Here is a 23,414-nt window from a genome sequence, read left to right on the forward strand (position 1 = left end):
AAACCACGCGCAAGTGATTGCCCATAGCTCGGTCACCATTCCTGATTTCCTTGAACCTTCGCCACACCTTGTCACAGGCCAGCGGGCCGGCCCGTGGAGCGGGGGGGGGGGGGGGGGGGGCGCTGCCCTCGGTCACCGTGTTGGTGGCGGGGATGTTTCGCGGCGCGGCCGCCTGGGGACCAGGGGCGTAACCAAACACGCGAGGCCCAGGTTTCCGCGGGCCCGTGAGAAGCGAGAGCGCGCCGGCGCCAGGCAGGGCGCGTGCGCCGCAGCCCCGGGCTCCCATTGGTTCCTGCGGCTTGGGAGGCGGGGCCGTGCGCGTCGCGCTTCCTCCGCCCCAGCTTCCGCGTCCTCGCCCCGGTAGCCGGACCCCGAGCGGGTGCCAGAGTCTTACCCGGTTTCGGAGCTGGAGTCGGACCGGAGGGGTCGGAGTTAGACCAGGACCCTGGGCTGAAGCGGCGGGCACTGACTCCCTGCGAGGTGAGAGCGCGGCGACGCCCTGCGCGGGTCCTCACCGCGGATGGGAAGGCGCCGTGCCCTGCCCGGGGCATCCCGGCGAGTCGACCCCGCACCTGACCACCAGCCTCGAGCTTGAGTTGGCTGAAGACCCGCTGGTGTGCACACCGGTGCCCCCAGCCAACGCTGTTCACTTTCGCAGATCAGCCCGGGACTCCAGCCTTCCTCAGTGAGAGTTTGAGTTTCCCCAGTCCCCTCATCCCTGGACACTCCCTCCCCCCAGTGGCCGTTCTTTCTCTTTCCTTGTGTAGATGGACGGGACAGAAGGCAATGCTGGGCAACCGGGCCCCGCTGAGCGGTCCCATCGAAGCAGCGTGTCCTCCGTGGGAGCCCGAGGTGGGTCCCTGTCCCCATCATCCACACCCATGTCCCCTAATCTCCATACCCAGTTTGTGTCTCAGCCCTGGGGAAGTGGCCCTGGCTTGTCATCTCTTTCATTAAAGAGAATCTTATATAGTAATTAACAAATAAGGTCTGTGGCGGTGTGAAAAGTGACAGAAGACAGAGGACGTGGGCTCTGTCACTAGGCTGTTGGCCAAGTTGGGTACTGTTCTTGAACTTCCCTTTCTTCATTTGTAAAATGAGCATATCTTACATAGCTGTGAAATTGAAATGAAACCTCATGAATGAAAGTGCCACCTTGACTTTCTTTGATTTCTTTCTCACAAACAGCAGGGTGAAAGCAGGCATCATTATCTTCATTTTATAAGGAAGGAAATTGGGCCCTAGAGAGGTTAAGTCAGTGGGTACTGGAGCCTGCATTAACTCTGTTTTCCCTACCTGAAAAGTGAGTCTGAATCACAGCCTCCTGGAAATTATTTTATGGTCTGGCAAGAAAGTAGCTGTTACAGGCAGAACAGACTGGAGATCCAAAACGCACGTTCATGTGTGTTGATGATAAACTATACCTCTGCCTTTCATAGGCTTTACCCCATTGGATTCACAGCTTGTCTTTGAGTGAGGGTCTCCCTTCGGCACCAGGCTCCAAATAAGAATCCTACAAAACCGACACAAGTGAACACTCAACTTTTTAGGTTATATTTCTCCTGGCCTAGTTAAACTGTCCTGGAAGGCCATGGTATTGAGTCCTGAGGCTTGGAGAATCCTATGGAGCTTGAACCCTGGAACTTGCTTTACCCTGGGGTGGCCTTAGGAATCCCCTGTTCTATCTTAGCTGGGGCCAGAGAGAGACAGCTACTTGCCTGAGGATAATAGCCAGTTGCCAACTCTCCTGCCTCGAAGCCTGATACACTAACTCCTATAATCTCAGGACGGGTTTGGCCTGTCTCTGCCTCAGTTCTCACCTGTGGAATGTTCTCCATCAAGGAAGAAGCCTAGGGAGATAGGGTGGGGAGTTAGGGCCGGGCCAGAGTTGCTGTGTTTCTGGGTGGTTTGAGGGTCTCAGATAAGCCTTAACAGCACTCGTCACAGGGTCTCTTGAAGATGCTGGGGCTCTGCCTCTAGAGTATAGAGGCATTCTAAGGGATTGGGGCAGCAGGGGAGAGGGGCTCTTGCCCCGGTGGAGGGGGGTAGAGGGTTCCTGGTCAGCATGCCTCTGCCTACGTAGCAGGCCCAGCTGACCCTGCCCAGTTTCTGTTGTTGCAGCAGCTGACGTGCTGGTGTACCTGGCGGATGACACAGTGGTGCCCCTGGCCGTGGAGAACCTGCCCTCACTTAATGCCCACGAGCTGCACCGGGCTGTCCGTGAGGTCCTACAGCTCCCAGACATCGCCCTGGATGTCTTTGCACTCTGGCTTGTCTCCCCTCTGCTGGGTAAGGCTTGGCAGTCAGAAGCCCAGGCCGGAGGGTTGGCAGGGCAATGACCAGTAGGGAGGGGACAGCTTCCGGAACCTCTGGCCACAGACATCAGGAGAAAGTGGGACTTCTGTATGTTCTGGAGCTGTCCACCGCTTTTAGGACACCTGGATCCTCTGCCCCCACTCTCTCTCTGCTGGTGGCAGAGGAGGGGTCAAGCCTGCCCCTCAGCCTCGCTGGTGCTGGATCTGGGGCATGAAGAGGATCAGGACTGGGGGACAGGGATGGAAGGGATCTGCATTCACTGAGCATGTGGTCCATGCCACAACCTGAGCTGGCATTTCTTGAGCAGAATCTCTCCTCACCCTAATGGCCCAGCCCTGTCTTACAGATGAAGAAGGTGAGGTTTGGAGTGGTGGGTTCAGTGACTGGTAGGACCCAGATCAGAATGGAAGCCTGGACAGGGCCCCCTCAGCCAGCCTCTGAACTGCAACCTCCTCGTTGGGGCAGGGAGGAAGGTGGGCCAAGGAAGCAGCCACCCCCGAGGGTGGGGTGGACAGGACGAGTGGGAACTTGACTTTTCTGCACGGGGTGTCCAGCCCTGCTTGGTTTCTGGTCCATGACCACCTGTGTCCTGTCCTTTCAGGCTGAGATCCCAAGGTGGGGAGGCGGTAGCTCTCCACATCCTCAGGCCTGGGGGCAGGGTGGGGGGTGGGGGTGTCCCTGAGGCCTCTGAATAGGGTCCCTGGCCTGCTGGCTCGCACAGGAAGAAGGCCAAAGGAGAGGGTGCCCCAACAGGTGCCAGGGCCAGGCATGTCTGCTGAGCTTAAATATTCTCCTTTCTTGTAGAGGAACAGGGGCAAGAAGGTGATGTGTCCCCCAGGGCCCCTAGTGGTTACCTCTTTGTCAGGCCAGTGGGATTTGTGCCTCTGCCCCAGAGGGAGAATCTCTAGTGACCAGTGGGAGACGGAGTGCCCATCCTGTGTATCTCCATCCTGTCCATGTCCTGTGTCCAACCCCCCACCCTGCCCCGTTGGAGCTTCCTGTCCAGCTGCTACTCTCGCCCACCCTCTTCCTGCTGGCAGGTCTCCTCCACCCATTCCCCATCCAGCTCAGCTGCCCCCTTTTCCACCCTCCGGGTGTGGGTGGAAACTGCGAGCCCCTTGGTTTGTATCTTTGGGAAGCTGGCGGTGTCTGTTTCAAGGGTTTCGGCTGGCCCCTGCCCCGCCTCAGGCTCTGTCTGTCCCTGCAGCTGGGCAGCTCCTCCTACTTCCTCCGCCCCCACTCCCTCCTCTTCACATTCCTGTCCCCCCCCTCGCAAGAACATGAATGGGCTGCCTGTGTGGCCGGCCCGGGTCACCCTGGGGCACCACCCTGTCCAGGAGGAGGGTGGCTAGAGGCCCCAGCATGAAGTCAGTGCCCACTTGGTTCCCTGGCTGGGTTCGGGAAGGCTGAAAGGCCATTTCTTCTTTGACTCAGGCCCCTCGGAACCCTTGGCTGCCCCCCAACCCCAGAGTGGGTTAAGCTATGACAAATGCCCCAGGGCTGTAAGGGGGGAGGGGTGCTGTGGGCTGGAGCCACCCCTCAAGCTGGATGTTTGGGGAATGTTTGTCCTTCTCAGTGCCCTTGTCACTCTGCATGGAACAGGCTCCAGGGACCATCAGTCTCATTCGAGTGAAAGCCTCCAGACAGGAAGGTCCTGTCTGAAAGTGTGTGGGACCGCAGGGTCAGCGTAGTCCTGCTCTGATCACGGGAGTCCCCTGAGCTGCTGGAGCTCGAGATCAGGGCTGGGCTGTAGACAGAAGGAAGGGCACCATTGCCCCCGGTCCACTCTCCCTCTCAGTGTGTCCAGAGGTCCCAGCTAGCCAGTTACCTTGGTCACCTCACAGGTAGGTCCAGAGCCGCCTCCCAGCACCCCTGTGGCGGCCAGTGATCTAAATGCCGGGGACACAGTGGGAAGCAGGCCCAAAGGTGTCCCTGCCCTGGGGGAACTCGCAGTCTGAAGTGTGGTGCAGGAGCTGTGGTCCTGGTTGCCACTAACTCTTGGTGGCCTTGGGCAGGCACTGTCTTTCTTTGGACTTCAGTTTCCCACCTGTTCAGTGGATGGTCTCTGTACCCTCTGGCTCTGGCATCCTCTGAGCATCCCGGTGGAAAGCATGTGGAGGCTGAGTGGCCGGGTGGGTAGGGTTGAAGACGGAGCCTTTCTTGGAGGGGAGAGGGCGCTGCCACTGGGTGTGGCAGAGGCGGCGGCAGATGGGTGTGGGCAAGGATCTAGGTTGGAAATGAGGGACAAGGAACCACTGGGAAATCTGAGTATCTGAGAAACATTGGAGGAGAAAGGGGTGTGAGGAAGCTGAATGCAGGGGTGGATGGGAGACGCTGCAAGCAGGAGGGAGACCAGTTTGGGGGGATTTGGCTACTGTTTTGTGTTAAGATCAGGGACCAGATGGGGGCGCCTGGGTGGCTCAGTTGGTTAAGCAACTGACTTTGGCTCAGGTCGTGATCTCACAGTTCGTGAGTTTAAGTCCCACTCCGGGTGAGCTCGAGCCCCACTTCGGGAGAATACGAGCCCCGCTTTGGGTGAACCCAGCTTTTCTCTCTCTCCCCTCTCTGCCCCTTGCTTACTTGCGCCCTCTCTCTCCCAAAAAAAAAAAAAAAAAAAAAAAAAAGATCGAGGATCAGATGGAAGCCCAAAGAACAGAGATAAAGACCCTTGGCTTCATGCTGGCAGGATAAGGCGCCCAGCCCCCTGGTGGGGGATGAGGGAGGAGATAGGGGTCAGAAGCAGGGTCAGAAGGCAGGAGTAGCTAGTTGATGGCACGGATATTGCCACTTCCCCACTCCCCTACCTCCAGCAGCCATCCTCATTCATCTGATGGCTTGGAAGTGGCCTCTGACTTCTCAAAGGCTGTGGTCACTGACGCGTAAGGTGAAAGTGCTTTCTCATTCCTGGCCTGGGGTGTCAAGCCCTGAGGCCAGCTGGCTGCCCAGAGTCAAGGGGCCACGAGAGATGCACTTGGCCATTCTGTCCACCCATGTGAGGGCCTGCGGTGGGCCAGCGGTAAAGCAGTGAATGGGATAGAGCCGCTCTTGCCCAGGTGACCCGAGGACTCAGCAGCTAGTGGAGCATAGGCAGGGAGGTGACATCAGATAGCGGTAAACACCGTAAAGGCAACCACATGAGGGTGTAGTTGGCATGGAGGAAGTTGATGAGGGGAGCTGCCTCAGTGAAGGGTCTGGGGAAGGACACGCTTGAACTGAGACCCAAGCCAGCCAGTCATGTGGGGGGCGGTGCGGGGGGATGCCTGAGGCTGGAGGAACAGCGCGTACAAAGGCCCTGAGGCACCGACATGCTGGGGAGATTCAAGCTATTGAAGAAGGCCGGTATGGCAGGAGCCATGCGGGAGAAGGAGTGAGGAGGAAATGAGGTGGGCAAGCTGGATGGCATGGAATAAAGGTCAGCCAGAGTTCCTGGGGAGGATGCTGGAGGTGAGGCCTGGAGAGGAGGAAGCCCAGGCTCCGCCAGGGGCAAGAGAGGGCAGCCGCTTGGGTCTGTGGGTCCCAGTTATCAGCTTTGGGCTCTGCTTCCTAATGGCAGTGCTGGGTTCTTCTGGACCACCATCTCTGGCGCTTTCTGTCGGCCACCGCCTCTCGTGCTGGAGGGAACAGTCAGAGGCTGGTGCTGCCTAGAGCCTGACCCTCTCTCACCTGTTGTGTGACTTCGGACAAGTGACTTAACCTCTCTGTGCCTCATTTCTCTGCCTGAGTGAAACGAGCATAGCGTTCTTACAGAGCAGATGCACGTAAACCACTCGAAATGGTTCGGGGTGCTTGTACCTGCTCAGTTAATACCGGCCACGAAGGCCATCGTCGTCGCCTTCGTTCGCGGGTGACAGTCGTACTGGTCAGAGGCCACACTCACAGCCGCTTCCCCTCTCATCCCGCAGAGGTGCAGCTGAAGCCCAAGCACCAGCCCTACAAGCTGGGCCGCCAGTGGCCAGAACTGCTGCTGCGTTTTACCGACGCCCCCGATGACGATGTGGCCATGGGTCAGTGCCGCTGCCCGCTGGCCCGCATCTCTCCCAGGCACCTTCGGCCACTCCTTCCAGGGGAAGATCCTTGGTGTGGAGGGGTGGGGGGCAGACTGTGCCGGGGGCCAGGGAGGGCAGCCCCTTGGGCCTTTGGGCCTCACTAACCAGCTTTTGCAGGATCCTTGAGGGGAACCCAGGAGGGGGGTGGCCCCGGGGGTCAGCAAGCGCATTGAGACAAGCCAGCCTCCCAGTCTCTGGACAGCCCTCTGGCTTTGTCTGTCGTGGTGGGTGAGGGGGGCACTAGGCCTGTCAGGGGAGAGGGCCGGGCCGGGCCGAGCCGGGGAGCCGGGCGGTGACCCCAGCCTCTCTCCCCAGATGAGCCTTCCCTGCAGTTCCGAAGGAACGTGTTTTTCCCAAAGCGGCGGGAGCTCCAGGTGAGGCGGTGAGCGCCAGGCGGTGCCCCCGTCCCTGGGGCCCTGTGTCCGGCCTCCCCTTGTCCGCAGACCCCTGGACACTGGTGTGCCGCCCCAGCTGAGCAGCCCCTCCGTCCCGCACCGGCCCACAGATCCACGACGAGGAGGTCCTGCGGCTGCTCTATGAGGAGGCCAAAGGCAACGTGCTGGCCGCACGGTACCCATGTGACGTGGAGGACTGCGAGGCCCTGGGCGCCCTGGTGTGCCGCGTGCAGCTCGGCCCCTACCAGCCTGGCCAGCCCACTGCCTGTGCCGTGAGGTGAGGGCCCGTGGGACCTGGGGCGGGGGCACGGGGTGGGGAGGGTCGTCCTGGAGCCCTGCTTGCGGGTGACCTGACAAGATCTGGAGTCGGGAGGCGTAGGCCCCCTGGGGCTGGCCCCGACGCTGTGTGACCTTGGGCAACTCACCCTACCCCTCTGAGCCTCCTTTTCCTCGTCTGCTCTGGGCTGAAGGGCCTGAGAAGTGGGAGCTTTGGGTGAAGTGACACCTGTGAGAGGAGCTCCCAGGCGTGCATGAGGGTGGAGCCTCCATTTGAGGTCAGGAAGGAGGTGAGCTGGTTCTTCCGGGGACCGACCCCCGTCACCGGTGACCGTCCAGCTTAGTTCCGCACTCCAGGGATGAGATCCCGTTCCCCGGGCACTCCAGCCTGCGGGCTCTGGGCTTCCCACCCCCTCCCGAGAAGCAGCGCTCTCTGCTGTGAGAGTGAGTGTGCCCCAGAAGCACACCAGGCCGGACTCTGACCTCCACGGACAATGGTCCTGAGGTTTAGAGGTAATTCCAGTGGAGATGAACTTTCGGCACAGCCTGCTCCTAGACCCCAGACTCCTCCCACCCCAGCACTGTAGTGGGCGGCGTGTTGGGGGAGAGGATGTGCAGAGACAGGGCCCTGTGCCAGGTGACTAAGAGCTGGGGCCCCACAGCGACCACCTGGCTCAGTCGAGCCGGAGGGCTCCCCACGGAGCTGGCTGGAGCTGGTGGCCGTAGGGATCCTGCCCCTCGGGAGTGTCTGCTGCTTTACGCAACCCAAAGTGTTTGTACTTGAGGGACTTTGTCAGCTCTGGATGGATCCAGAGGTGCAGAGGCTCCGGTTAGATCCCCAGACGCCTGTCCTCGTTCTCCTGGCCCGGCCCCGTGTCCTCTGGGCCAGCTCACACTCAGGCAGGCCAGTTGTGTATTGGGAGAGGCCTCTTCCCTGACCCACAAGAGCCCTCAGACTCACTCTGACGTCCCCTTCCCTTGGCTGAGCCTCAGGTCCGACCAAAGGAGACACGGTGGCCAGAGCGCTGATGGGCCCGCCCTGAGCCTGCCCAGGCCCCACGGACGGGTGTGGGGGAGGCGGGATTTCCAGATGACAGGCGAGAGTTGTCGCTGGAAGATGGGATACGGGAGCACGAGCAACGAAAGTGCCCACAGCAGCCCCGAGAAGGGCGACGGCCCCCTGGACACCCCTTCTCACACTGCCCCGCTGTTGGCCACCAGGCCGGCGCGAGCTCCTTCCTCACCTCAGCCTTCCCGCTGGCGGGGGGTGGCGGGGGGTGTTTGGTCGTCCAGAAGCCCCAGGAGAGACCCCTCCCTTCTGTGGTGAAAATGGCAACCTCAGCGGTACTTTTTAGGTGCCAGGCACCTGCTGGCGCCCTTCCATGCAACCAGCGGTTGGTGTCCTCGTTTTATCCCTGGGGAAGCTGGGCCTCTGAGAAGGTCCTCGCTGCCCGAGGACACACCTCCGGCTGCCCCCAGCTGGGAGCAGCTGGCACGCAGCCCACACGGTCAGAGCGCTGCCTGACGCGGGAACAGTGCGGCTATGCCGAGGTTCTTTATGGTTGCGAGCTTTTCTTGTCGAACCTGTGTTGATGGATTGTGGGTTGATTTTTTTTTTTTTTTTTTTATGTCCCTCTTTGGCAGAAAATCCGTGGAGAGGTATATGTAGGTCACTGGCTGTCCTGTTTTTTGGTTGTAAAAGTTCCACTAGCTCGGAAATCCAAACCTTCCTGACTCAGTGACACAGACGCTGCGCCGAAACCCTCTAGCCACAGGCTGGCTGTGCGGCGGGCCTGGTCTCGGCTCCCCCTTTGGTGTCCCAGCCTGTCTTCCAGGCCTGTCACCAGCCAGGCTTGCCGCGGGGCTCACGGCAGTGGGCTCTCTGGCGGTCCTCGTCCGGGGCCTTGCCTGCCCCTGCCCGTGAGCGCGCTGCACCCCGAGGACCTCGGCACCTCTGGCCAGGCCCCCGCCCCGGAGCCCCGCCTCCCACTGAGCCCCCCACTTCCTTCCTCTGCAGGGAGAAGCTGGACTCCTTCCTCCCCGCCCACCTCTGCAAGCGGGGCCACGGGCTCTTTGCTGCCCTCCGGGGCCGCGGGGCCAAGGCGGGGCCGGGGGAGCAGGGCCTGCTGAACGCCTACTGCAAGGTGAAGGAAGCGGCCGGCGGTGACAGCGGGCGCGGGGCCTCCCTCAGCACCCACTACCGTGCCTACCTCCTCAAGAGCCACGAGCTGCCCTTTTACGGGTGAGCGACCCCCTGGCTGTCATCGTCACGGGCAGCCACGGCCACGGGGCCTCTGCTGTCCCCTCCCCTGACAGCCCAACAGTCTGCACGGCCTGCCAGGGTGCCCACCTCTGCGCCCGCCGAACTCTGTCCTCACGTGGGGCGTGTCTCGGGCCCCACGGGGACCGAGCCGGACCCCTGTCCTCCCCTTGCACCTGTCCCAGGCCGGGCAGCGACCCTCCTTCCACCCGCCACGGTCACCTGGCCGCTGGGCCCGCGGACCTTGCGCGTGGCCGGTTCTCTCACGCCACCAACAGTGGTCGGTGGCTCTCGGGTACCTGCTGCGTGCCAGCGATCGAGGCGCTGGCGATACCTCGGTGAGCAGAGAGACGCGGGCCCTGCCTGGTGAGGCCGCCTTTCCAGTGGGAAGTCAGACAGCAGCAGAAGTAGAGACCTCAGGTGGCACGAGCGGCAGCCGGGTGACCGGCGAGGACAGTGTGGCCGTGCCCCGAAGGGGAGATACGGGTCAGGCTGGCTGGTAATAACGCAGGAAGTGAGACGCGGTCAGATGCCGGGGTGTTTGAGGGTACGGTCGACAGGATTTGCTAGACAGACGGACAGTGGGACGGATGAAGGCGAGGAGGCAGAATTCCAGGTGTCTGGCGTGAGCACATGAACGATGGGGTCATCAGCCGAGACGGGACCGTGCCACGGAGCGGGTTGGGGAACGTTTGGGGGTTTGGATTTGGACATGTTGATTTTGAGATCCTCGCTAGATACCCAGCTGGCGATTCCGGGCGGGCAGTTAGGTTTCTGAGTCTAGAGTCGGGTAGTCATTGGTGAGCATCAGCATCTGGGCGGTTTGAAACCTGGAGCCTGAAGACCTGGCCAAGGAGGTGCAAGTGGACAGGCGCAAGGAGGCCCCGGGACGGCGAGGCGGGCGGGTGGGTCTCTACGAGCCGGGCAGAGGGAAGTGTCAGGGAGGAGGAAGTGACCAAGCGTCGCACGCTACCGCTTCCGGGTCGGATTCAACGTGCCCTGGGTGGTTGATGGTTGACCTTGGTTTCAGCATCGTGGGGGTGGCAGCGGGTGGAGGAGAGTGAGAAGAGACAGGAGACAGCGGGTATGGCTGGCCCCTTCAGGGGTCGGTGCTGTGCAGTGGAGTCCAGAGATGCAGCCTTTATGGGTGGATGCGGGGGCAGAGGCTTTTAATTTTTATGGTGAGCGAATGTGTGTGTACAGATCAGGCTGATCCGACAGAGGGTGAGAAACTGAGATGAGGGTAGCCAAGTGGCTGCTTCTGGTTGCTTCCGTGTCCTCAGTGAGGTAGGAGTCCCAGCCATCCGCTGAACCTGTAGAAGTCTTCCAGGAGCAGGGACAGGAGCAAGGCTGCTCTCAGGGCCCAGAGAAGCACGTGCTTGTCTCCAGGCCAGTCCCGGAGCGAGGGTGCAGGCTGTCACAGAGAGTGGGACTCAGCAAGGGCTCTGGCTTCGCCTGGTGCGAGGAGGAGGCAGGCCAGGCAGACGTAGGAGAGGGAAGGACGTGGCGGGGCAGGGGGAGAGGGTGGCGGCTCAGTGAGTTGGTGTGCCAAGGCCACTATACCTTTTCCCCTTCCCCGTGTCAAGCCCTGAAGCCTCCCTGAGTGGCCCCTGTCTCCTCATGACCCCGAGCAGGTGCAACTTGACCCCACTGCTGCTGAAGGGTCTTGGTCTGACAGACCGTGGGCAGCGGAGTTCTCCCAACCTGATACGGCCTGGCAGCTGCCAACAGCCTCAGCCCCATCCCCTCCTGGCGGTTCCCCGGACGTAGCCTCCTCTGTCCCACCCCCAGGTTCACACTCTTCTCTCCGTCTGAGGTGCCTGCCCTTCTCTGTGACGCTCCTCTCCTCCCCCTGCCTGTTCAAGCCCTCCTGTCTTGTATGGCCAGTGCAGATGCCACCACCCCCAGGAAGCCTCCCTCCCACCCCCTCTCTGTTTCTCCCTCCCCAGGGGCAGGTTTCCATTTAACCGTCGGTCACCAAAATGGCTTAAACTTCTCATATGCCCAGGGCAGGGCCTGGCCAGAGCATTGAGGAGGGTGACCCCAGACAGTCTGTTCCTGGTGCGGGAGGTGACTGGCTAATGGCAGTTCCCCTTCCCAGGTGTGCCTTCTTCCATGGTGAGGTTGACAAGCCGGCCCAGGGCTTTTTGCACCGGGGCGGGCGAAAGCCGGTGGTGGTGGCCATCAGTCTGGAGGGCGTGCATGTCATCGACAGCAGGGAGAAGGTACCTCCAGCTTCTCCAGGGTGGGACCTGGGTTGGGGGAGCAGGGAGCCTCACTGGAGAGGGCACGGGGTGCTCACGCGGGCCTTCCTGCTTCTCGCGGGCTGGTGGTTGGCCCGGAGGCAGACTGGATGGCCTGTGTGGCTTCCCTCCCCCTCGGACGGTCCCTGGGGCTTCCAGTGTCATCCTGGGAGCTTCCTTGGGGTCTGCTCTAGGTCAGCTTTTCTGTCAGCACGCTAGGCAGGAGGGCAGCTAAGGAAAGGGGAGGCTGGGGCTGGGATTAAAGCCTCTGGGTGGAGGGGGTCTGGCCTGGCCTGGCCACTCTGCCGGACCAATGGCTGGAGACTAGCTATTGGTTTTCCAGAAAAGCCTCATGACTAGAAGCCCTCTCCGGCTGCCAGAGTCGGGCTTCTTCCCCTGTATTTGGCACAGGCTGTCGGTTGGTTCCCTGCGTAGATGGTGGTGTCGGCATCCTGCCCTGTGGGGCAGTTTCTCTGCACTTGGGCCAGAGTCTCTCCTAAGCCAGCAGAAAAGTTTTGGGTGACTTACCCCCAGAGAGGGACCCCAGCCCCTCCTGGGCACCTGTGCCCAAGTATGCTGGGCCCAGAGCCCAGCTCGGCCTGCTGAGACGCTACCCAGCTGATCTCATGGAAAAGCCCTCCTACCCCCCACCCCTTCCCCCACGTGACTGCCCCAACTGTCAGGGGCTTGACCGGCTGGTGAGTAGTGCCATGGGTCAGGGGCTCTCAGCCTCCCCAGACCACAACCCCCTTTGAGGGTTTGATGAAAGCGGGGACTCCTCCGAGAAACTCATACAGGAATTTAGACTCAGCCTTGGGGATAAATAGCCTGGCCAGGCGTCCCCTCCTGGTGTCACGTGAGCAGGCTGGGGTGGGGGAATGGACTCGGCTCCGAGAATCCAAGCTCTGTGTCTCCCGCTGGCCAGCACGTCCTGCTGGGCCTGCGTTTCCAGGAGCTGTCGTGGGACCACACCTCTCCCGAGGAGGAGGAGTCTGTCCTGTGGCTAGAGTTCGATGGGGACAACGAGGGCACCCCGGTCAACAGGCTGCTCAAGATCTACTCCAAGCAGGTAGTGGGCATTGCCTGCACGGGGGGCGAGGTCGGGGTGGGGTAGCCTGGGCTCAAGGGGTCCCAGGCTACTGGAGGCTCCGGGCTGGCTGACAAGGAGGCGAGAGGGCTGCCGAGCGCCTGGGGACCAGGGGAGCTGACGTCAGCTGAGCCAGAGCCACTCTTGCGAGTCAGAGGCCCGGTTTGCAGATGCCACGCTGGGCTTGTGGCTGTGTGACCGGCCGGCACTGGCTCCAGTCCTCGAGGCCCCCTGGGAGTTGGGTGCTCTCAGAGGAGAAGTGGGCGTGGCGGGGCGAAGGCCCCTCGGCACCTTTGTTTCACTCTGTGCACACGGCCCTCATCCCTGCACCTCCCTGCTGCGAGCCCAGTGGCCTCTGCCTTGCCACCCCCAGTACACAGATGGCTGTCCTCCGTCCCCGGCTCAGCTTGACTGTGAACTCTTGGCCACTCCTGTCCCCTGCAGTGGCTCCTCTGACCCCCTGGCCTATAGCATCACAAAGTCTTCCCTCTCGCGGCTTTGCATACACGACTGTCCCCACTTCTGCTGATGATTCTGTCATTTTTACATCACTAGGCTAGACCCCTTTTCAAAGCAAATGCGTTATTGTATCATCTGTAGAGAAAAGTTACCAAATCCTAAGTGTATGGCTCAACGGGTTTTCTGAAAATAAACCCACATAACACCTTTCAGATTGCGAAAAAGAACCAGGACCCCAGGAGAACCCTCGAGCCTCCTCCCAGCAAGGGCGCCCCCCATCCTGACTTGTTTCACCCTCGAGTCTTTCTGCCTGTTTTTGAACCTTCTGGCACAGGCTCCCTCAGTTTGTTCTCTTCTGTCTGGTTTCTTCTGCTCAGTGGTGTGTTTGTGAGCTCTGTCCCCCCTGCAGGTGGCAGTGGCTTGATCTTTTGGAGAGGCTCTCCGATGTCCCATCGTCCACATTCCCCAGCCTTGACTTTCCCACCCATTGCTGACGGACACTTGGATTTCCCGTTTGGGACTGTTGCCAGCAACGCTGTCGTGATCGCTGTCGTGCGTGTGCTTTGTGCGCATACGTGGGCGTCCCCCTGGGAGTGGGATGGCTGGGCCCCCAGGTCAGCACACGCTCACTTGAGGAGACACTGCCAAGCCGTCCACAGCCGTCACGCAGATGTGTGCCTGCCGCTCCCTGTCCCTCCATTTCAAGTTAATTTTTTACATGAAGTGTGATGTATAGGTCAACATTCTCTCTCTCTCTCTCTCTCTCTCTCTCTCTCTCTCTCTCTCTTTTTTTTTCTTTTTGTTCCAGCATTATCTGTTGAAAAGACTACCCTGTCTTCATTGAATTGCCCTGTGTCTCTGTTGAAATTCAGTTGGCCAAGTGTGTGTGGGTCTATTTCTGGATTGTCTGTTCTGTGCCCTTGATCTATGTGTTTGTCTTTCACTAATAATCCCACCGTACTGATGACTGAAACTTAATAGTAAACTTGAAATCGGGTGGTATGATTTCTAGGACTTTGTTCTTTTCCAAAATTGTTTTTGACTATCCCAGTTCCTTTGCATTTCCATATAAATTTCAGGAAAAGCTTGTTGATTGTTTCCCTTCCTCCCCCCAAAAAAGTCTTCTGAGATTTAGATTAAGATTCCATTGAATGTGTAGATTAATTTTGGAGAGAATTAACATCCTAAATCTTCCAGGCCAATAATTTCTACATCTCCCTTTATTTGGCTTTGATTTCTTTTCACTAATATTTTATAGTTGTCAGCATAGAGATATTGTACATCTTTTATTATATTTATCCTTAAGGTTGTCTTTTTTTTTTTTTCTTTCTTTCTCTTTCTTTCTTTCTTTCTTTCCTTGGTGCTACCCTAGATGGTACTTTTTTATTTATTTTTATTTATTTGTTTTTTTGGAACATAAAAAAATTTCTTGTTCTCTCACGTAACATTATAGGTAGGCAGTCCAGATCTGTTATTGTGAACTCAGAGTCCTTTAACTTTCTTTCTCCACCACGCATATTCTCTTCTCTTAAATTTACCTCATGGTCCAGGATGACTGCTTCAACTCCAGCTATCACATCTACATGCTCCACAACAGGAAGAAGAAAAAGGGAGAGGCAAACATCCCCTCTTTAAATATCAATTTTCGGTTCATTGTGGTATGTAGAAGTTGATTTGGAGGCACCTGGGTACCTAGGTTGAGCATCTGTCTGACCCTTGATTTCAGTTTAGGTCATGATCCCAGGGTTGTGGAATCGAGCCCCACATCGGGCGCTGCTGAGCTTAGAGCCTGCTTAAGATCCTCTCTCTCTCCCTCTGCCCCTTTCCTGTGCTCACTCTTTCTCTAAAAGAAAAAAAAAAAAAAGAAATACAATTGATTGTGTTATCTACACACTCATATATCCTGCGACTTTGTTAAATTCACTCGCTGGTTTTAATAGTTTTGTTGCAGATTCTTTGGGGTTTCCTCTGTAGACAGTCATGTCATGTGTAATAGGGGCGGTTGTATTCTGACCCTCCAGTGTGTGTGCCTCTGTTTGTCTTGACTGATTCCACTCCTGGACTTCCAGTACAGTGTTGAGTAGGTGTGAGCAGACATCCTGGCTTGCTCCTGACCTTGGGCGGGAGTATGTTTGGTCTTGCTCGAAATACGTATGGTGTTAGCTGCAGGTTTTTCACAGACACCCCCATCTGGTCGAGGAAGGCTATTAGGTCGAGGAAGGCTAATAGTCCCTTCTGTTACTGGTCAGGCTTTATCCTGAATGGATATTAATTTGGTCAGATGTGGGGTCGTTTTAATGGCAGGCTCCCTGGACCTCAGAAGCATCACGCTGTGATTGAGGTTCTGTTCCAGGGAACTTTGAGGGCTTCCCTGTTGTGCTTACAGCCCCGTGTCCTCTATCCCCACTGGCTGCCCTCCCACTCACCAGCCAATCTTTGCATGAGAAAAGGAGGCAGGCGTGGAGAATGGATGCCGGCTTTTCCTTCTGAGCCGAGGCAGCGGTTCCTGCCCTGCCCCCCTCCCCAGGGCGGGGTGTGTTGCTCCAGGGAGGCCTCTGGCTGCACCGTGCGGGCACAGGTGCCAGGCCGCTGTTCTGTCAGCGGGGGGCCATCCCCTTGGCCCCTGACCCCCAACCCCTTGTGGGTGCTCTTCTTGGGAGCACGAGGCAGGCATTCGGTCCTCCTCGGTCCCTGCTGTGTCCCACTGCCTATAGTAGACCTCGCACGGGGCAGGCACTCGGTGAGGGTGTTGTCTAACCGAGGGACTGCACCCGCTGACGGCTGGCTGTCTGTGGACCCATCAGACCCCTGGCGTCCCCATCACATGGTGTCTGTTCTGTGCTCACTGACACCTGGTCTCTTCACCTTTTATGTCAACGTGCGTTATATTTAAAATTGGTTGAGAAGGTGTCGCCTTTGAAGAACGTGCTCAGAGGGCGTCCCCCACCCTCAGCCCTGTGACCTGACCACCGCCGCCTTCCTCATGGGCCTGCAGGTTCTTCTCTCCGACAACTCCCTCTGTTCCTTCCACCCAGGACGCCCTGCCTGAGCCCTCTTCCTGCCTTCCTTATCGTCTCCGCGCAGCTGAGTTTCTTTCCCATCTGGCCTGACTGCTGCCACCCATGGCACTCGGCCTTCCTGCCTAGAATGCTCTTTCTCGCCCAGCCCACCTCCCAGACCTGAGACAGGGACCCCTACTCATCCTCCAGGACTGACCTCCGAAGTCACCCCAGGTGGATGCCTCCCCTGTCCCTCTGCCCACAGAGCACCTGACCCCCCCTTCCTTTATTATGTAAATGGTGTTTGTTTCCGCATCGGCCTCCCCCAGCAGAAGGCAGGGGCCCGTCCACCTTATCCGTCTCGCCCTGCAGAGTGTGGGAAGGCCGTGTCCTGGGCCACGGCTCACCGCCCAGGCCTCAGGGTGGCCCCTTTCTCCCCCCCAGGCTGAGCTGATGAGCGGCCTCATCGAGTACTGCATTGAGCTGAACCAGACTTCAGAGCTCGCCGCCCCCCAGGAGACTGTGTCCGGCCCGCCCTCGGCCGCCAGCTCCCTGCCATCTTCTGCTCAGCGCCCGCAGCTGCAGAGGCAGGGCAGCGTGGTGTGCAGCCGCCTCCAGCATCTCTCCACCATCGACTACGTGGAGGAAGGTGAGCATGCGCACGCGTACACGACGTGCACACGCACACACGACACGCGCGTGCACATGCACATATGCGCGCCACGGGGAGCCCCGGGGAGCCCCGGGAACAGCGAGGTAGGGTCCAGTTGCCAGGGACCTAAACGGGAGAAGGAGTGAAGCTGGGTGAGGGTCGCATCTTGTGAGCTCTGCGATTGGGAATGGGGGCCTCTGGGGCCCTGGCGGGAGAGTCCTTTTCTGGCCCTGTCACTGTTGCGTCCACAGATGTTCCCTGCAGCAGTGTCCAGAAGTGACAAACTAGAAGTGACCGATGTCGGTTAGTTCGGTGTGGGGACAGAAACAAGGGGGCCACATCCAGTAGAATCAGGGCAGCTGGTAAAAAAGAGGGCTGAGTGCAGGGTGATGTCCCAGTCCGGGCCCTGGAGCAGACAGAGGATGTTTATAAGGAAACTGCGGAAGTCCCGAAGTATGTCGTTCAGTTCATCATATCGTACTGGGGTTTATGTTTTAGTTTTGGCAAATGTGAGACGGCGACGGAGGACGCCAGCCTCAGGAGAAGCCAGATGAGGGCAAATGGGAACTCTTTGTATGATTATCTTTGCAACTTCTCGATAAATCTGGTTTTATTCCAAAATAAGAAGATTTTAAACGCAATAACAAAGATCTACGTTTAAATGGCAAGATGTCGGGGCACCTGGGTGGCTCAGTCAGTTGAGCATCCAACTTCAGCTCAGGTCACGATCTTACGACTTGTGGGTTTGAGCTCCACATCAGGCTCTGTGCTGACAGCTCAGAGCCTGGAGCCTGCTTCGGTTTGTGTCTCCCTCTCTCTCTCTCTGCCCCTCCGCTGCTCACATTCTGCCTCTCTCTCTCTCTCTCTCAAAAATTAAACGTTAAAAAAATTTTAATAAATGGCAAGATGTTCACAAAATAAGACCAAGTAATAAAAATCAGGTAATAGGAGAGCCCCACGTAAGACTGCATCCGTGTGCAGGAGGAGGGGGATGTGCCAGCCCTGGTGGTGAATTGTTGTAACTTTTGCTTTTTCTTTGTGCGTCTTTGCAGTATTTACATATTTTATGACAGGCACATCATTTTTTAAAAACTTTTTTGAAGTTTATTTATTTTTGAGAGACAGAGCAAGCGCAGGAGGGGCAGAGAGAAAGGGAGAGAGAGAGAATCCCAAGCAGGCTCTGTACTGTCAGTGCAGAGCCCAATGCGGGGCTTGAACTCACAAACTGTGAGATGGTGACCTGAGCCAAAACCAAGAGTCGGATGCTTGATTGACTGAGCCACCCAGGCACCCCTACATTTTTTACACGAAGCATGTCATTTTTTTTTAATTTGTATTTTTTTTTTTTTTTTTGAGAGAAACAGAGAATGAGCGGGGGAGGGGCAAAGAGAGAGGGAGAGGCAGAATCCAAAGCAGGCTCTAGGCTCCGAGCTGTCAGCACAGAACCCGACGCGGGGCTCGAACTCACAAATGGTGAGATCATGACCTGAGCCGAAGTTGGACACTTAACTGATGAGCCACCCGGGTGCCCCAAGCACGTCATCTTTTATAATCAGAAACAGCAAAATAATTTTTCAATAACGTAACTGTTTCCCCCATTGTAGTCTTCCTTGGAATGGCCAGCAGGCACTGTCACCCAGCTCCCTGGTGTGGGACATGACCGTTATCTCCAGTTGTGAGCCACTACAAACAATGTAGCTGTGGCTAAATCCTTGCTTAGAATCCAAACTGATTCCTTGGGACAAATTCCTAGAGACGGCGTTGCGGTATCAGACCGCGTGCCCGCTTGCGCCCCTCCCAGTAGACAGCGCGCACGGGCCTCCACCCCCTCTCTGTCACACCGAAAGAGACCTTTTTGGGTTGGTATTTGAATATCGGTGAAGTTGGACCGTTTTTATGTGCTTGGATTATTGTTCATTTCTGTTGTCTATTTTTCTTTCGTTGCTTGATTTTTTTTTTAGTTAGCATCGTATGTTAATGTGGTATGTTTGTTAATAATTAACGAGCCAATACTGACACAGTATTATTATTAAAACCTTTCTTTTTTTTTTTTAATGTTTATTTTTGACAGAGAGAGAGAGAGAGAGACAGAACATGAACGGGGGAGGGTCAGAGAGAGAGGGAGACACAGAATCTGAAACAGGCTCCAGGCTCTGAGCTGTCAGCACAGAGCCCGACGTGGGGCTCGAACTCACAAATGCGAGATCATGACCTGAGCTGAAGTCGGACGCTCAACCGACTGAGCCACCCAGGTGCCCCTAAAGTCCTTCATTCTAACCTAATGTCCCTTTTCAAGGTGGCAGGATCCCATCCAAGACACTACACTACACTTAGCTTCGTGTCTCTGTAGGCACCTCTGGGCTGTGGTAGCTTCTCAGATTTCCCTTGTTTTTGATGACGTTGACAGTTTTGAGGACGACTCTGTGGGGATATTGTAGGATGCCGTGTTATTGGAATTTGCCTGATGTTTTCCTCGTGATTAGGCAGGAGCTGTGGGCTGGGGAGGGAGATCACAGAGGTAAAAAGTGCCATTTTTATCACATCACATCAAAGGTGCATTATCAACATGACTTGTGACAGTTGGTGTTGACCTTGGTCACCTGGCCTGAAATTCTAACTTGTAAGAATTCTTTCTGTCTTGTCGAGGTTCACCTCGAACCAGTTGTCTGTGTTGTAGGTGTTTTGTTTCTTTGGTCTGTTCTTTTGTTTATTTTTGAGAGAAAGAGAGAGCAAGAGCGCAAGCAGAGGAGTGGCAGAGAGGGGGACAGAGGATCCGAAGCAGGGTCCGCACTGACAGCAGAGAGCCTGATGCGGGGCTCGAACTCACGAACCGTGAGATCAACCCGAGCTGAGGTCGAACGTTAACCGACTGAGCCACCCAGGGGCCCCTCTTTGGTCTGTTCTTGAACTGGGTTTAACAAAAGCTCCTCAGACAGCACAGCTGGCCCAGCATCAAATGAAAACCCGAAACGGCCTCCGATTTGCAAGGCTGGCCGCACTCCCCGCCCTCCCCATCGTGGGCAGAAGAGCTGGGGTCCGGGACTGAGGCTCAGACAGTTGGTGGATGCGGTGAGGGGGACTGGGTCTGCACCGGCTCTGGAAGGAGCCAGGCCCTGGAGCCGGAATCCAGGCTCCCGGGGGGCGCGGACCAGCCCACCCCGGGGAGCCCTCCCTCAGCGCGGTCCTCTTGTTCCTTGATAGGTCAGCAGATCAAGCGGGTGAAACCGAAGCGCACCACGTCCTTCTTCAGCCGGCAGCTGTCCGTGGGCCAGGGGAGCTACACCGTGGTGCGGCCCGCTGACAGCCTGGAGCAGGGCTGAGGGCAGCGGCGCCAGGCGGGGGGGTGGCACCCGGAGGCCCCCTGGGGCCTGGCCGAGGGCCCTTCTCCCCGAGGGGCGGGACCAGGCTGCGGCTCTGGCGTCGGGCAAGAGGGCCACCTCGAGCGGGAGGAAGTGGCTTCTGTGCCTGGGATGGGACGCGGGCTGCGCGGAGCTGGCCGGGGGCTCCTGCAGGGTCTTTTTTGGACTTCCCCTGGACTCGGCCCCACTTCCGTCTCAGGAGCATCTGAGGAGGCTCTGGCCGCCTCCCCCCAGCCAGGGACTTGTCTTCGTGCCCCTCTCGAGATGGACAGTGTCCCCTGCTCTGAAGTCCTCAGTGGCGGCTCTGATGGCAGGTGGCCGATGAATAGGGTTCGGGACCTGTAGATCCAGTGTGTGTCTTTGGTCTCTTCCCTGGACTTTGGTGACCACATCCCTGCATTCCTTCTGCCGCACCCCCCCCCTCCCCCCCGCCCCGCAACCTGCTGCCAGTCTGGGCATGGCTCTTTGGGCGGGAAGGGGCCCTCGTGCATTGAACCACAGGAGGAACAGAGAAGGCGAGGCCCCTCACCCATACCCTCCCTTGCCGGATGAAACTAGAGGGAGCCAGGCAGGGCCTGGCTCAGGGGGCATTCTGTGCCCCTCACTCAGGCCCCTTGTGCCAGGACACCCTCTGACCGGAAGGAAAATGCCTTTTTGCCAGCCTTTGGTGACAACGCTGTGCCGGGAGGTGGCCGTCCTGTGACCAACACGCCGCCAGACCCACACTGCACACTTGGACAGGCTCCCAACCACCCTGGGCTTCAGGGTTTGGTTTTGCTCCTTTTTCATCTGCTTTAGTTCTGCGAAGCCTGTGACCTCTGGGGGCAACTTGAGAGAACGCTCCCGCCAACCTCAGAGCTACTGGCTTTCCTTCAAGACGGCGCCACGGTGTCCATCCGCGTGACCCTTTGGGGTGGCCTGTGCGCGAGGATGTCCCGTGCGAGCTGGTCTCATCTTTGCAGGGACATTGTAGGGAGGCTGGATGCGGCACTGGGTGTGGCTTTTCCCCTGCCTCACGTTCCTGTCTTCTCCCAGAGGAGCCAGGCTAGCAGAGGGCCTTCCCAGCCCCTCGGCTCCTCCGTGGTGGCTCCATGGCTCTCACGGCGCTTGCTGGGACTTCCCTCGGGGAAGAGGCAGGCCCAGCGGAGCACTGGGCTCGGCCTTGTTCTCCCCTCCCCTGGAGAGCCCGGGCAGAGGAAACGTGAACTTGGCTCCAGGGGTGGAGCCCACTCACTTCCTCTTCCTTTTGGTGGCTTTTGCACACTCCAGATGTTCTGAGGGGGGCTTGCCTCCGGCAGTAGGGACTTGTGTCGCTTGTTATAATAAATAGGTATCCGAGCCTTCTGGAATGTCCCAGCCAGAGAACATCTTATCTCCCCTCCTGGAATCACTGGACCTGAGTGGCTGCCCGGCAGCCCGGCACGCAGCCATCTGGTTATCTCTTCCCACTCGCTGTTTTGACCCAGGTGAATGTTTATCTGCTGGTCTGGCTGCGAGGGGCGGGTGTGGACCCATTACTTGTTTTTACTGTTCGGCCCCTCTGCTGTTCTCTGAGCATCCCTTGTGACGTGACCTTTTCTGCCTGGCCTTTGGGACAAAGCAGTATTTCACCAAGTGCCCTTTGAATATTCTCATTCTTTTGTATCATGTGACTTATTAATAATAAATGAATTTCCAGCAAACTCTGGGTGGTTCACGTTATGAAACAACAGGAGTGTGTTAAGTACAGCCTGCGAGTTGATTATAGGCTGCATGTTTGCTTTTTATTAAATACGTGTCAAGGTATGCAGCTCTCTGGGCTGCAGAGTGGAATTCGATGGAGAACCCAGAGTGAGGTTTTCCAGTGTCGGTGGCTGGCCAGGGACTCCCAGGGTAAGAAGGTCCAGGAGGGGTTTGGTGGTTCATGGTGGGAGCCAAGGAGGTAGGTCTGCAGGGAGGCAGGGGAACGAAGCACCGATGGTGAGCAGGCCTTTGTCCCCTGTCCCTCATGGCCTAAGCCATACTGCCATGGCCTGTCAGACCCCTGCCCTCCCGCTCCTCTTCACTCCTCGGGGTTGGGGCTGAGGGCACGGTCTGGACACCAGTGCCTAGCCGAGAGGCCAGAGAACCCAGGAGGTTTTTGGGGTGATTTTTGTGCCCACCCCGAGGATGCCTCGTGCCCCAGGCCTCGCCAGGAAGTGGTTTGTTTGCCACAGGTCCTGTCGTGGGCGCCCACGGGCTTTGGCCCCGGAGGGTGAGCACCGTGTGGGGTTTGGAGTTCACACCTGAGCGGGTTGGGAGCCAGAAGGAGCAAGTCACGTGTCTCTGTGGCCGTGAGGTCCTGGGACTAGGGCCCCTCCCCTATCCCGCCTTCCTCCGTGAGGCCCGCCATCTGGCAAGGGCAGCACGATGCACGATTGTGGGCACTTCCGGGAGCCTCCACTCCCTGCCCTTTAAGAAGGCCATCATAATAGTACCCGTCTCAGAGGGTTGTTGGGGTGCCTGAGGGTCTGGCGATGACTAGGCACTTGATGGGTGTTAGCTATTTTCGTCTCTACAAGTCACACGTCTGGACACCGGCAGGGAGAACAGGATCCACCCGAGAGGCCAGGGCCTGCCGACAGCGCGGACACCCCCACTCTGGTGGGCGAGGGGGTACCAACGGCCTGGAGCCTGGCCCGCCTGGAGCCCCTTCCTCTTTCCCGGGCCCGTCAGCCCTTGCCACCTGTATTCGTTTCCTGCGGCCGCTGTGACAAATGGGCATAACCTTAGTGGCTGAAAACCACACACATTCATCACCTCACGGTTCTGTAGCCCGAAGTCCGAAATGAGTCTCACTGGACTAAGGTCAAGGTATCGACAGGGCCTCATTGCTTCTGGGGCTTCTAGGGGAGAAGCCGTTTTCCTTGCCTTTTGCAGCTTCTGGAGGCAGCCTGCTCTCCTTGCCTGGTGGCCCCTTCCTTCCTCCATGCGGGGTCCTCACATCTCTCTCTTCTCCCCTCACAAGGTCTAGGGGCCCGTGTGATCACACCGAGCCAGTGTGGACAATCCGGGTTCATCTCCCTGTCAACAGCCGCTGACTAGCACCTGGCACCCCTCTTTGCCACATAACCTAACACTCGCAGGCTCGGGGGACCGGGACACAGACATCTTGGAGGGACCTTATTCTGCCTGCCGCGCCGCCCCTCCCGCCACAGCCCTGCACCACTTCGTGCTCCGGGCCCGCCACGTCTGCCTCCTCTGCCGTCTCCGACCAGGCCTCGTCCCACACCCTGCACCGGTGGCCTGGCGAGCAGCAGCGGCTGCCTGTCCGTGGGCAGGCTCAAGCTGACTGGGGGACCCC

The 23,414-nt window shown here is 58.1% G+C and overlaps 1 protein-coding gene across 1 annotated transcript; it reads left to right on the forward strand.

Annotated features, from left to right (window-relative positions):
• The first annotated feature begins 330 nt into the window (after positions 1-330).
• Positions 331-21,768, forward strand: FRMD8 (FERM domain containing 8). The gene is made up of 11 exons (XM_042905136.1): positions 331-480; positions 768-852; positions 2,122-2,289; positions 6,219-6,320; positions 6,678-6,736; positions 6,868-7,034; positions 9,051-9,275; positions 11,395-11,518; positions 12,462-12,605; positions 16,526-16,730; positions 19,935-21,768. The coding sequence occupies exons 2-11, from the start codon at positions 768-770 to the stop codon at positions 20,051-20,053; spliced, it is 1,398 nt and encodes a 465-aa protein (XP_042761070.1). The 5' UTR covers positions 331-480; the 3' UTR covers positions 20,054-21,768.
• Positions 21,769-23,414: the final 1,646 nt, after the last annotated feature.

This window comes from Panthera leo, chromosome D1, assembly GCF_018350215.1.
Source record: "Panthera leo isolate Ple1 chromosome D1, P.leo_Ple1_pat1.1, whole genome shotgun sequence".
Taxonomy (NCBI): domain Eukaryota; kingdom Metazoa; phylum Chordata; class Mammalia; order Carnivora; family Felidae; genus Panthera; species Panthera leo.

Excerpts from the sequence above, each read along its gene's own strand:
- FRMD8 (XM_042905136.1), top strand. The coding sequence starts at position 768 with ATGGACGGGACAGAAGGCAATGCTGGGCAACCGGGCCCCGCTGAGCGG. Across the intron at positions 6,321-6,677 it reads CGATGACGATGTGGCCATGG|ATGAGCCTTCCCTGCAGTTC; the intron begins GTCAGTGCCGCT and ends CTCTCTCCCCAG. Across the intron at positions 7,035-9,050 it reads CCCACTGCCTGTGCCGTGAG|GGAGAAGCTGGACTCCTTCC; the intron begins GTGAGGGCCCGT and ends CTTCCTCTGCAG.